Below are 13,394 nucleotides of genomic sequence, written 5' to 3' on the forward strand. Positions count from 1 at the left end.
CAATCTTCGGTCCACTCAAAGTCTTGGCTCTTTTTTATTGCTTTGAAAAAAGGTAAACACTTCCTAGCCAACTTAGACAAAAATCAATTCAGGGTGGCTATTCGTCCAGTTAACTTTTGGACTTCTTTAACCGAGCTAGGGGGTCGCATATCTAGTATTGCTTGGATTTTTTTTAGGTTGGTGATTACCCTGCATTTTGATGCCTTAAGGGCATCAATTCAGGGATATTTTTGGCCTTAGAATAGTCAAAGTGTACCATTTTCTTAGTTAAAATCAATTATGTGACCTCTAAGAGTCTTTCTGCAAATAATGTAGTTTCTAGGCTGAAGTGTAGTTTTTGGAAAGTTAGTGTGAAGACCAGCTGAGAGAGGGAGTGTTTTTGTAAAGAACTGAGAACAGGATGGCGCCTCCTATCTACTAAACCCAGTTGAAGCCCATCCTATCGTATCACCATGCTCCCCTCTCCTTTGCAAACCCTAGGGAGCCTTTTTAACATAATTTTTTCACTCTTAGCAAACCCTAGCCGCCCCTACATGTTTAATCTCCACCCTCCACCTCTTTTAATCTCAACCACTCATTTTAGGGCTCTCCTTTATAGCTTTTAAACCCTAAGGCACCACCTATTCTGCTAATCCTCACAATTCAGCCCCTCACCTCCAAATCTTAGCCACTCCCTCCATCTTATATCCCAACCATTCAATATAGGGCACCACCTATTCTTTTAATCTAAACCCTTCAACCTTAGATGTTCTAATCTCCACCCTCCATTTGTTGGCACCCAAATCTCAGCCATACATAATATTGGGTGCCCTCTCCTTCCAATTTCAGACCTAGGGTCACCCCAAAACCATCTTAGCCATCCAATAGAAACCCTAGGAAGTCCCTAACTTTGCTAAATCCCAACTACTGGCCCCATCTTTCTCCCTATTTCTAGTTGTGTCCACCATTCTCTATAAAAAGGGTATCAGGGGCCTTGTAGAAGGGGTTGGTCAGTTCACCCAGTTAACAAGGCTAAGGTTTCTTGAGGAGTTCAGGGTTGTAGAGGGGGAGGATGCCCAAATCTTGTCAAGAGGGGTTCCTGCAAGCTGTTCAACTAATCTACAACTACCGCCACTGGATCTGATCAACCATTTTTTTCTTTTCTTTATTTTCTTTTCTATTATTTTTTTCTACAATCTTTTATATTTAATTCTTTTTCATTTCTCTATTTTGCATATTTGAATTCGTTTGGTTTAAGGCTAAGGTGCCTCGAGGGGTTCGAGGGTTGTAGAAAAGACAGACGCCCGGTTCTTGTCAGGAGGGGTTTTTGCAAGTTGTTTGGCCGATCTGTAGCTACCGCCATCGGATCCGGATTCTGGATCATTTTTTTTATTTATTTCTTTTATCCCCCTTGTTGATTCTCATACTTTATTAAATTCTGATTTTTATTTTTTGTCTTGTTTAAATTTGAAACATTTACTTTCAGTAATAATAGATTTTATTTTCGTATTTTCTGCCATTCCCGAATGCATTCTCTTGTCCGAATCTAAGTATATATTAAATTTTCACTTGCTTCCCTGTGGATACAACCCATTCTCACCCATTTACTATGTTAGTAGTTGTTTGAGAAACGGTAAAAATTATAAGTGTTTAAATGGGTGTTCCAGAGTGTTTAACGACACGCTTCCGGACACACCAAGTTTTTGGCGCCGTTGCCGGGGAAGCATGGAGAAAAATTTTTATTTACTTTTTCCGGATCTATTTCATTAATTTTTCTTTTTCGTTTGATTACTCGATCTGTTATCTCAGTTTAATTTTTGTTTCTCTTTGATTCTACAGGACGGAATAGGGAAACGTGGGGTACCAGAGCATTGCGGCACTGCGGGATGGAAGAGAAGATAAGAAAAATTGGATTGCATTTTAGGTGTAGTCATTCCATTTTTTTTTTCTTATTTTTATTTTCAAACTCTTTTAGTGATAGAATAGTTATTTTTGAATTTTTAATTAATTTTTTTTTAGATCTGATTTATTTTTTTAGTATTATTTTGCTTTCATTTTGTTTCTAGATCTATTATTCTTTCTTTATTTTAATTTCTTGTTCGATTTTTTTTTTGCTTTATTAGGTTTGTGTTTTTCTTTTATTTCAGATTAAAAAAAAATTGTTCATTTATTTTATTTTATTTTCTTTCTTGCAGCATAATTTTCTTTTGTTTATTTTATTTTATTTTATTTCCGGTTTAAATTCAGATTTGTTTTTTTCTTTTATTTTAGATAAAAAAGCAATAGAAAACAAAAAGATAAAATAAAAAAATTCGTTTATTCTCCTTTATTTATTTTTGCAGCGTATTTTTCTTTTGTTAATTTTATTTTCGTATTAATTTTTAGACTTGTGTTTTTCTTTTATATAAAAAAACGAAAAAAATATAAATAAATAATTCAGCATATTTTTTTCTTCTGTTTATTTTATTTTCGGTTTATTTTTTTCTTTTATTTTATCTATTTCTTGCATAATTTTCTTTTTGATCATTTTATTTTCAATTTAATTTTTAGGTTAGCAATTAGTTTGTTAGAATTTATTTTTGGTAGTTGTTAATTCTATTTAGCACAATTAATTGTTTTTTTTATTTTCTATTTGCAATTATTATTTGTTGCTTTATTTAATTTCTTTTCTTTTATTTGTTTAATTGAATAATTAATTGCTAAATAAGAAATTGTTGAAATTTTCGAATTTGAGTTTAAATTTAAAATCTGAATTTTAATTTTAATTTTAATTCGAATCTAAATTTGAATTTGAATTTGAATTTCAAATTTTGAAATTTAAATTTTAAATTTTTGAATTTAAAAAATTGACAAAGAAATTAAAAATAAAAAAATCAATTTTAAAATTTAGGAATTTAAATTTCAAAATCTGAATTTGAATTTAAACTCCCAAAAATTTAAATTTTTAATTAAAAAAATAAAAAATAAAAAGAAATAAAAAAAAATTGGTTAATATTTTTCTTGCATTTTCATTCCAATATTTAGGGTATGATACTCTAGAGCATGCATCATATAGGTTTATTTAATTGCTTAAATTATTATTGTTTAAACTCCCAAAAATTTAAATTTTTAATTAAAAAAATAAAAAATAAAAAGAAATATAAAAAAAAATTGGTTAATATTTTTCTTGCATTTTTATTCCAATATTTAGGGTATGATATTCTAGAGCATGCATCATATAGGTTTATTTAATTGCTTAAATTATTATTGTTAGTTGTGAATGTGTTAGGTGTTATTTTTAATATTTTAATTGTTCCTTTCGCTTAGTTGTTTGCTTTATTCTTTTAAGTTTAATTGCTGAAATGCATATTAGAAATAATTGTTCATGCATTGTAGTTAGTTGCATTTTGTTGTGTTTATTTTGTCTTTCCGTTAATTCATTTAAGGGCATCCAACCTAAATAAGATAAGGTGGGGATTTCATCGCCCTTCCTTGGCCCAAAAAATCACCACCCTTCACGTGTGGTTCACACTAACCCTAATTTAAAATTTGGATAGCAAGATCCTTTAGGGAAGCCTCACACTTGATTCAAAGGTGTGCTCAATTTTAGGAAAGCTTGTAATTACTTTCCTTAACCGACGGTTGGTGTCTAAGGAAAGAGGTTAAATAGCTACGCCTAAGCGGATTTGTGGTTACTTAATTAGGTCATTGTGAGAGCAAGGGGAGCCATCCACATCCCCACCTCTCACCTGGCTATCCAAAGGAAGTGGTGTAATTCCAAGTGAACCTAAGAGGACTCGCATTGGTTGAACCATTAGTTTAGAAAACCCTAGGTCAGCCCCTAGGTCATGTGGTTGATTTGGTTGCATTTTTTTTTAAATTTAAAATTTAAATTTGAAAATCTGAATTTGAATTTTAATTTCAAATTTCAAAAATAATAAAAAATAAATATATAATAAAATTTTAAAAATTCAAATTTGAATTTAAATTTTAGAAATTTAAGTTTCAAAATCCAATTTTGAATTTAAATTTTAAAATTTACATTTCAAATTTCAAATAAAAAACATAAAAAAGAAAAAAAGAAAATCAATTCCAATAGAGTACCCTAGGAATCAATCAACAATTCATGTAGGTTCAGCAGTTGATCCTAAATCAGTAACAGTCCATCAATAGACTAGAGAGCCAAATAGGACAGCTGGCAAAAGCCAAGGCAAGGAGAGAAGTAGGGAAACTATCGAGTCAACCGGTTGCGAACCCAAGAAATCAGCCATCGGGTTTTCCTCTATAGCAGATTGAACCACCTCCTAGGAATCCTGATCTTGAAAATACCAAGGCTATTGTAACCTTAAGAAGTGGGAGTTAGAGGACCCATGTGAGGAAAAAATAATTAATGAAGAAGAAAATGAGCAAGAAAACCATAAGTTGAGGGGGGAGGGAAAAGAAAAAGGAAAGGAAAATCTAGAGCCTATAGTGAATCAACCCATAGTTCCCTTTCCAACTGCACTCACAGTCGAGCCGGTGCGAAAGAACAAGGAGACTCGCAACGAGGAGAGCAAGGAAGTCCATATTAACTTCCCTCTCCTTGACGCGATCCAACATATCCCAACCTATGCCAAGTTCTTAAAAGAGCTATGTACTCAAATGATGGAGCCACGATCGGCCCCACAAAAAGTGATGCTCTCGGCAAATGTTAGTGCAACTTCCTTAGAAGCTGAAAGACCTGGATGCTCCTCTCATAAAATGTGTCATCTCTGGAATCACCTTCGAGTGGGCCCTATTGGATCTTGGGGCCAGTATAAATCTGCTTCCATCTATTTATGACAGGTTCAAAATCAGCAAGTTAAAATCTACTCCGATAATTCTGCAATTTGCTGATTAGTCAATCAAGACTCCTCGAAGTGTTACTGCACTCCAAAACAAATAACCCTTTATCTTCATTCTCTTGTTACCAAAATAAATAACCCTTTATCTTCATTCCATGTTTTAAATTAAGCTCAAACCCAATATTCATTAATTGAACCGAACACGAGCTCAATAAAACATGGCTTGTGAAGCTTGAGAGTTTAACGGAGCTTATATATATACAAGATCAAGCTGAGCCAATATTGGACATCTAAGCATTTGAGTCAAACTGAATTCAAACTTATATTTCTAGCTCGAATCGAACTGAAGCCTAAACTCAAAACTCGTATTTTTCTATCAAATTGAAAAATCTAATAGCTAGATATTTAATTCAGCTTGGCTGGAGCCTACCCCTGTGGGGCACTGATGTGAACTAGAGAGAGAGTGAACTCACCCTAATCAAACTATAATAAAAATTTAATAGCAATTAATGATGCTTATCATTCATACTAACTACTAAGCTTAATTAATAGCTTTGGATCTTGAATCAACATAGAGGATTAACCTGGCTGGAGTTATATAACTAGTTTACTACACTGAGACACTCTTCACAACCCCTGTATATGGTAATATCCTTATTTCGCTTTAGAAGATGTTTTCTCCATTTTCCTCTTTTTTTAGTATACATTCTACTTTGTACATCTTCTCTTGATGTGATTATTATGAGTGAAATGAATCACATTAGTTGGAATTGTGAAGTGGGATCCCGCAAATCAAATTTAAAAAATGTAAAATTGGAATTAATTAAACCATTGAAAAGAAGAAAAGAAGTAAGAGAAATTAGAATTAGATTATTCCTGTAGAATTCAAATCATTGATGAGAAGAAAATTTTGTATTGAAAATTGTTCATATATATAGAGGAAGAAATCTCCTTTTTTTTCTTCCTCAATTCTCTTTTACAAGAAGAAAAATATATATATATATATATTTACATGTAATTGGCCATTTCTTGGCCGGACTTCAGTTTTAGCTGTCTTCCTTGATCCTTAAATAGTTCTCAAGAACCGTTCAAACAGGATGTGAGACGAATGAAGGCTTCTTCTTGGCAAGGGATTGTCAGAGCACCCATTGGATGATCAAATCCGAACTCTTCTTCAGCGCGAGTAAGCAAGGATTGGAATGAAGGGTGGTTCAAAAAGGATATGGGAACCACGAACCGTTTCTTCTGGGTCGTCTCTCCAATATAAACAGCCAGGTGGCCTTTGGGGACGTCTGTTGCTGCAGAAGTTGATTGAATTGCAGTAAGAAAAGAACGTCGAAGAATCATCTTGGCATGAACAAATCCAGGCAAGCGTATAGCCATGGCTTATATGCACAATTATATTGCAAGAATAAGAAATCAAACAACAAAAGGATTGAGAGAAGGAGAATTCTGAGAATATTGGAGATTGTGATTTGTGTAAATGTGGAATGATGAGATCGATAGATGTTGAGTGTGGCCTCTACATATATATATGGACAATAACTTTGTGAATAAAAGATGATGATAAGTGTGAAGATTGAAAACAGAGTAATTACATTGGGATGGGACACAAGGAGGGACAAGGCTCATGACGTTATGGTTTCACATGGCTTTGCCGCCCCAGTCAATTATCAGCAACCGTGGGCTGGTCGTGCTGTCTTATCTTTGTAGGCCAAACTTCTTTCTATGTACAACTATGAGCTCTTTCTACGATTTATATGGATATATGATCCCTTTTTCTAGTTTTGATCATTTTTCATGATAAATATGAGAGATGTTCCCAATGCACGTTCAGATGTACATGTGGGGCGCCTGCTGTGATATCATCATGAAGACTATATGTCTGTCTATATATTGTATCAGTATCAGTATCAATTTATTGTATTTGAGACTCATAAGCAGGAGCAGCGCATGTGAAGAGATGGGAGTGAATGGAACACAAACAAGCTTTTTGGCCTCCGCCTTTCTATTGTGTGCCAAAAACCGCGGGTGGTTTGCTCTCAATTAATGCAAGAAACCATGAATTCCAGTGTTTTCACTCTCAACAAATCTCTGGAAACGAGTTAAAAAGGCAAAATCATGTGATTTCACATGTAGCATGTCCCTTAGAAAGGCCTAATATGAATAATGTGGGCTCTCCTACTTGCCCACACCATTTCCTTGGTCTACCTTTCTCTCTATATATAAGTATACACAAGCTAAGGGAAAGTGCATCTTTCTTTCCGAGATCAATATCTTGTGAATCCTTCTTTCAACAAGTAACCTTGAAAATCATGGGTTTCCGCTTGCCTGGTTTGTTTCACACAAAGGAGATTCTTCGCCGCTCTCTTTCAGGAGGGAGGAACCAACCGCTTTGGTCAACAGCCAATGTTCCCAAGGGTCATTTGGCAGTTTATGTAGGAGAAGCAGAAAAGAGGAGGTTTGTTATTCCAGTATCCTACTTGAATCATCCCTCATTCCAAGAATTGTTAGGTCAGGCCGAGGAAGAATTCGGGTTTGATCATCCAATGGGTGGGCTAACGATTCCTTGCAAGGAAGACACTTTCATCCATCTTTTGAATGCCTTGTTAGAAGAGTAACACAACATCTTCAGAAAGGTTAGCCATGTAAAAATGAATCAACGCATAGAAGCTCCTTCGGTTGTCATTCTATCCCACAAGGCCACGAGCCACGAGCCTGCCCATAAGATCAAAGGGCTCTGCAGCTTCGGATCCAAAAAAATGATTTTTCACTCTTCTGTCAAAGCTAATGGGAGAATGGGCCAGCATTAAATCCAAACTCTATCTTCTGGTGAAACGAAGGACATTGTATTAGAAATTGAGGAGGGGGGTTGAGATTAAAACTAGTCTCCCTATTTTTCCAAAGTATATTGTTGGCATTCCAACATTATAAATTTACATTCTGTATAGGGACCAGGGAGAAATTCTCCCAATGGAAATTGGAAATACCATTCAATAGAAAATCTTCCTTTTCCATTTGCTATTAGATATAAATCTGTATTTTTTTTAATTATTGCTGTTGCGCATCCTATCACATAATACAAGGCGGCATCCATTTCAAATTTAAATTTACAATTTTATTTTTATCCTTTCTCTATTTTGTATTCTTATCCTAATCCTTTCGCTATACCTTACCTAAAGAGAGAGTTCCTCTTCAATAAAACTCTCCATTAGTTGTACACTAGTGAAGGACCGCATACTAAGTACGGGGAATCAGTAATGTTAAATTTACATTATGGAATCAATAATGTTAAATTTATATTTATTAATATTTTAAATAATTATTAAAATTTCAAGAAATATTTATTTTAAAAAATAGTTTTTTGATAATTATTAGACTATGGATAGTTTTTTATGTAGAGAGCTAATGATTAACTGAGATTGATAGAATCTAGGCAGAAGTGGTTGTGGATAACCACTTTTGCATTTTCTGCATTTTTTAAGATTGGATTGAAAATGGTGGTAGTGGGTCATGGACTTTACCAGCAACTTCTCAAAAAATGCCACATATCTAGCTTTCTAAAAAAAATGAGAAGGCCATGTGTCTGAATGGTGAGGGGTTGTTGCTTGATAGTGAGTTGTGAGCTTTAGCAAGAATTTCTCAGAAATTGCCACGTGTCTAGCTTTCTAGAAAATGAAAAGGCCACTTGTTTGAATGGTGGTAGTGGGTTGTAGGCTTTAATAGTAAATTCTCAAAAATACCTTGTGTTTAAATTTGAAAAAGTCACGTGTCTAAATGGTGGAGAGCCATAAACCCAACAAACTATGTTAAGCTCTACACAATCGAACAATGGCAACTCTCCTTCCCCAACAATCTCAAACTCTCAGTCATCCCTCATTATTCCCAATGGAAATCTTTCCACCATGATATCCATCAAAATGGATGGAAAGAGTTACATTCTATGGAGATTTCACCTTGAACCAATAATCTTCGGATCTGGATTTACTGGCTATATTGATGGGAGCTTTGAATGCACTATTCGACAGTTTGATAACAACCCATTTGAAAATTGTGCCTACACGAGTTTGCTCAGTTGGTGTGGTGTAAGACATCTCATGAGGTGTGGTAGGCCCTAGAAAAACTTTATGCCTCCAGATCCAAAACTTGCATCACTCAACTCAAAAAGTAGTTGCTCAACTTGAAGAAAGGAGACTCAATGGAGACATATCTCCAGAAAATCAAAAATATATCAAACAATCTCTTAGCAACCAGATCTCCGCTATCTGCTTTGGACATGATTCACTACACTCTCAATGGTCTAGGGGTAGATTATGATGCATTTGTTACTTTAATGCAAACTCATCCTGATGAAATTAGCTTTAAAGATTTATAGGCTCTCTTGATAAGCCAGGAACTACAAATAGAATCTTGACTTATTGTAGCATCAATCCCACCTTCGACCAACTACTCAAAAAAGAGATCTATTAAATCCTCCAGGCATACTAACAAGGACGAAAAAAGCATTTTCCTCTAATTGGATCTTGACTTTTTGCATTTTTTTGGTGTTTTTCATGCATTTTCTGCAATTGTTTAGTATTTTTTGCATACCTTTTGTTTTTTCTACAAAAGTTCTGGATTTTCTACAATTTTTAGTATTCTTTTTTGCATCTTTGTAATTTTTGGTATTTTTTGTATACCTTTTGTTTTTTCTACAAAAGTTCTGGATTTTCTACAATTTTTAGTATTCTTTTTTGCATCTTTGTAATTTTTGGTATTTTTTGTATTTTTTATATTTTTCTGAAATTTCTACAAAATTTAATATTTTTTGCATTTTTCTACTATTGTCTGCATTTATCTACAACTTTTGCATTTTCGGGTATATGGGTTGACCTGACTCATTTTTGTCACGTGACAGTCTTAAGAGAGATTATTCTTTCAAAAGTTATTATTTTAGGTATACGGGCCTTTCCAACCCATTTTTGTATTTATAGGTAAGGGTAGGTCAGTTAGTATGAGTGAGGGTGGTTAAGGGTCAACATGGATCGGTCAAGTGGGTCAATATGGGTGGGTTAGGGTTAGGGTTAGGGTGGGTTATGACCCTTGAACAATGATTGATGATGGGTCATGGTGGGTTGGTGGATCAATATGGGTGGGTTGGTATTCAACCCTTACCCAACTCAACCCAACCCACCCATTTGCCACTCCTAATAACTAGTTAACTATAGAAATACTCTTCAAACCCCTCTCTATATCAATGATAATATCTCTATACATATTGTATTGATATGATTCATCATGAGTGATGATACGTACCATTCCCACACATTTTTTAGAAGCCCAAAAGTAAAAGTAAAGGATATTTGTAGCACCAATTCCGATGATCTCCAGATAATCACATTAGTTGGAATGGAAAGATTATGCCAGAATAGAAGAACAAAAGTGTAGACGAAGAGAAGGAGAAGGCTGGACGTGAACAAAACTCGAACAGGTTCTGAATTGATTTTTGCATTGATGGAACAATAACAATCTTTCTTATTAATAGATACACGAGTGATCTTAGTTCTGTTAGGAGACAACTATTGGAGTTAGAGATTAGTACACGTTAGTTTTGAAGATAAACTAGGACTGTTATGTCTTATCTTCTAGATGCCTTATCTCTTTGTGAGTTTCAGTAGGATTGCAATTCTTGATGGAGTCCTTATCGCCTATACGCCCCCTCAAACTCAACGATCATTCAAAAATGTTGAGGTTGGCCTTAAGGGAGAGAAAATGGAGTCCTTTGGTGAAGATATCAATGATTTGGTCGCAAGAGGAAATATGCCAAACCAGAAGACATCTGTTTGTGACCCGATCTCAGATGAAGTGATAATCTGCTTCAACGTGTTTGGTGTGAGCATCGTAGACCGGGTTGGCAACCAAGTACGTAGCCCCAATATTGTCACACCACAAGACTAGAGGAGATGGTATGTGTATGTGTAATTCCTTGAGGAGAGATTGAAGCCAGATGACTTCGGTAGTGAGATCATCAAGGGCTCTAAACTCAGCTTTCGTACTTTAGTGAGCAATTGTGGACTGCTTGTGAGCTCACCAAGAGACCAAATTAGGTCCATGAAAAACTACAATACCACTAGTTGAGCGCCTGTCACCTTGGCACTAAAGGCAGTGTTTGGTCTAATAATAGTAGCATATTGAAGAGAGCTAACAATGCTACGAAACTCAGTTGGATCTTCAAAAGGAGTGCCATCATACTTGGAGAGAGAGAAATTTGATGGAATGCGAGTGGAGACCAACTTATAGCCTTCCATCTTGCAATGGTGGAGAATGTCCAGAATATATTTCTATTGGGAAAGTTGAAGTCCGTTAGAGGTAAACTCAGCTTCAATGCCCCAAAAATAGTGAAGGGTGCCAAGGTCTTTGATAGAAAATGTGGTGGTTAGCTATGAAATGATGTGAGAAATAGCATCTACATTGTTTCCTCTAACTACCAAGTCATCCACATAGATGAGGATAAACAAGATAATGTTGTTAGTATGATAAATGAATAAGGAAGCATCAGAGTTCGCAGCCTTAAAACTCATGTTGTGAAGAGACGAACTAAGTTTGGAGAGCCAAGTGCGAGGGGCCTGTTTGAGACCATATTTTATTCAGTTTGCAGACATGGTTAGGGAACTAAGGGTCCTCAAAACCCTAAGGTTGTCTCATATACACATTTTCAGAGAATTCACCATGCAAGAATGCATTATTCACATTTGGTTAGCGAATGGGCCATTTATGAGAAACTTCAATGTTGAGGATAGTCCTTATGGTAGTGGGTTTAACCACTGAGCTGAAGGTTTCTCCAACATCAATACCAGGTTGTTGAGTAAAGCCTAGAGCTACAAAGGAGGCTTTATAACGTTGAAGGCTACCATTGACATTTTGTTTGATTTTATATATATCCATTTGCAATCGCATATCACTGGTGTAAGGAACCAATGTCCATGTACCATTTGCCATAAGAGCATCAAATTCTTCACTAATGGCTTTATGCCATTTAGCATCTTTCTTAGCCTGTGAGTAAGATGATGGTTCAAGAGAACATTGAGAGAGTAACGCTTCTGGTAGAGGATGTTTAGTAGTTAGTAAAGATGATCCTTGAGCCTGAGACCTAGTCACCATGGTGTGAGATCGAACTGGATGAGGGGCAGGAGCAGTTGTTCTCATAATGGAGTCGATACTTCTCATCCTAGGTGGCGGTGAAGATGGTGATTGTGGTGGTGAAGGAGAAGAAGGCAGGAGTGTGGGGATGATGTCTCATCGGAAGGGGAAGAAGTAGTGAATGGAGGAGCTGTAATAAAAGTGCCAGAATTTGAAGAGTCAAAGGAGGGAGGGGCTGTAATGGTAGTGTAAGGGAAAACTAATTCATTAAAAACCAAATCACGACTAATAATAAGTTTCCCAGCAATTGGGTTGAAGCAACGATAACCTTTGTGTGAAGTGTTGTAGCCCAAGAAAATGTGAAGGGAGGAACGAAAATCCATTTTATATTGATAAAAGGGTCTTAGGAAGGGATAACAAGCATACCCAAAAACTTTGAGAATGTTGTAGTCTAGGGGTTTTGCAAATAATTTCTTATAAGGAGAAAAAACCTATAGTAGTGGAGAAGGCATGCAATTTATCAAAAAGGTAACAATAAGAACAGCCTCATCCAAAAAGGAAAGAGGTAAAAATGCATGAGAAAGTAATGCAAGTGCAGTCTCAGTAATATGCCTATGCTTTGGTTTAGGAGCACCATTTTGAGAGTGAGCATGTGGGCATGAAATACGATGAACTATCCCAAATTTTTCAAGATAAGTAGCAATAGAACGATATTCACCTCCCCGGTCAGATTGGAAATATTTGATTTTAGTAGAAAAGAGATTTTCTACTTGATTCTTGAACTTAAGAAAAGTAGATAATGCATCAAATTTATTTGTCAATGAAAATACCCAACAAAAATGACTAAAATCATCCATAAACAAAATATAGTATTTAAACCCATTATGTGAGCTAATAGGGGAGGGTCCCCAAATATCTGAGTAAACTAACTCCAAGGGTGCTGAAGAACAATGATGACTACTAGTATATGGGAGACGATGACTTTTAGCTACTTGACAATAATGACAAAACTGAAAATTATCATTAACAGAGGGGTACCCAATAGAACTAAGGACTTGCTTTACAATCTTTAATGCCAGATGTCCTAGACGAAGATGCCATGACTCAGTAGAGGCATTGGTAACAAAAGTTGAAGGAGATGATGCATCCATAGGCGAAAGTTGATAGAGTTCATTATTACTGAGACCTTGCAAAAGGGGCTTCCCCGATGATCGATCTTTCACAAGAAAATAAGATGGGTGAAATCCAAAGAAACAATTGTTATCCTGACCAAATTGCCTAACAGAAAGAAGGTTTTTGGTAATATGGGGAACATGAAGAATATCACAAAGATGAAATAGATGACTATTTAGATGAAAAGAAAAATGGCCAATATGAGAAATATCCAAACATTTTCCATTACCAATATGGATCTGACCAATCCCAAAATATTCAGATGGAGCTTGCAAGTTGTTTAGATCTGGAGTCAAGTGATGAGAAGCACCAGAGTTCGGG

The 13,394-nt window shown here is 35.4% G+C and overlaps 1 protein-coding gene across 1 annotated transcript; it reads right to left on the minus strand.

Annotated features, from left to right (window-relative positions):
• Window positions 1-5,674: 5,674 nt before the first annotated feature.
• On the minus strand, window positions 5,675-6,345 carry LOC148849019 (auxin-induced protein X15-like). The gene has a single exon (XM_088948857.1). It carries the CDS (start codon window positions 6,162-6,164, stop codon window positions 5,859-5,861), a length of 306 nt encoding a protein of 101 aa, XP_088804983.1. The 5' UTR covers window positions 6,165-6,345; the 3' UTR covers window positions 5,675-5,858.
• Between the last annotated feature and the right edge of the window lie 7,049 nt (window positions 6,346-13,394).

The sequence above is a fragment of the Nelumbo lutea genome, chromosome 6 (assembly GCF_056320005.1).
Source record: "Nelumbo lutea isolate HS-2025 chromosome 6, American lotus-T2T, whole genome shotgun sequence".
Classification (NCBI taxonomy): Eukaryota; Viridiplantae; Streptophyta; class Magnoliopsida; order Proteales; family Nelumbonaceae; genus Nelumbo; species Nelumbo lutea.

Excerpts from the sequence above, each read along its gene's own strand:
- LOC148849019 (XM_088948857.1), bottom strand. The coding sequence starts at position 6,164 with ATGGCTATACGCTTGCCTGGATTTGTTCATGCCAAGATGATTCTTCGA.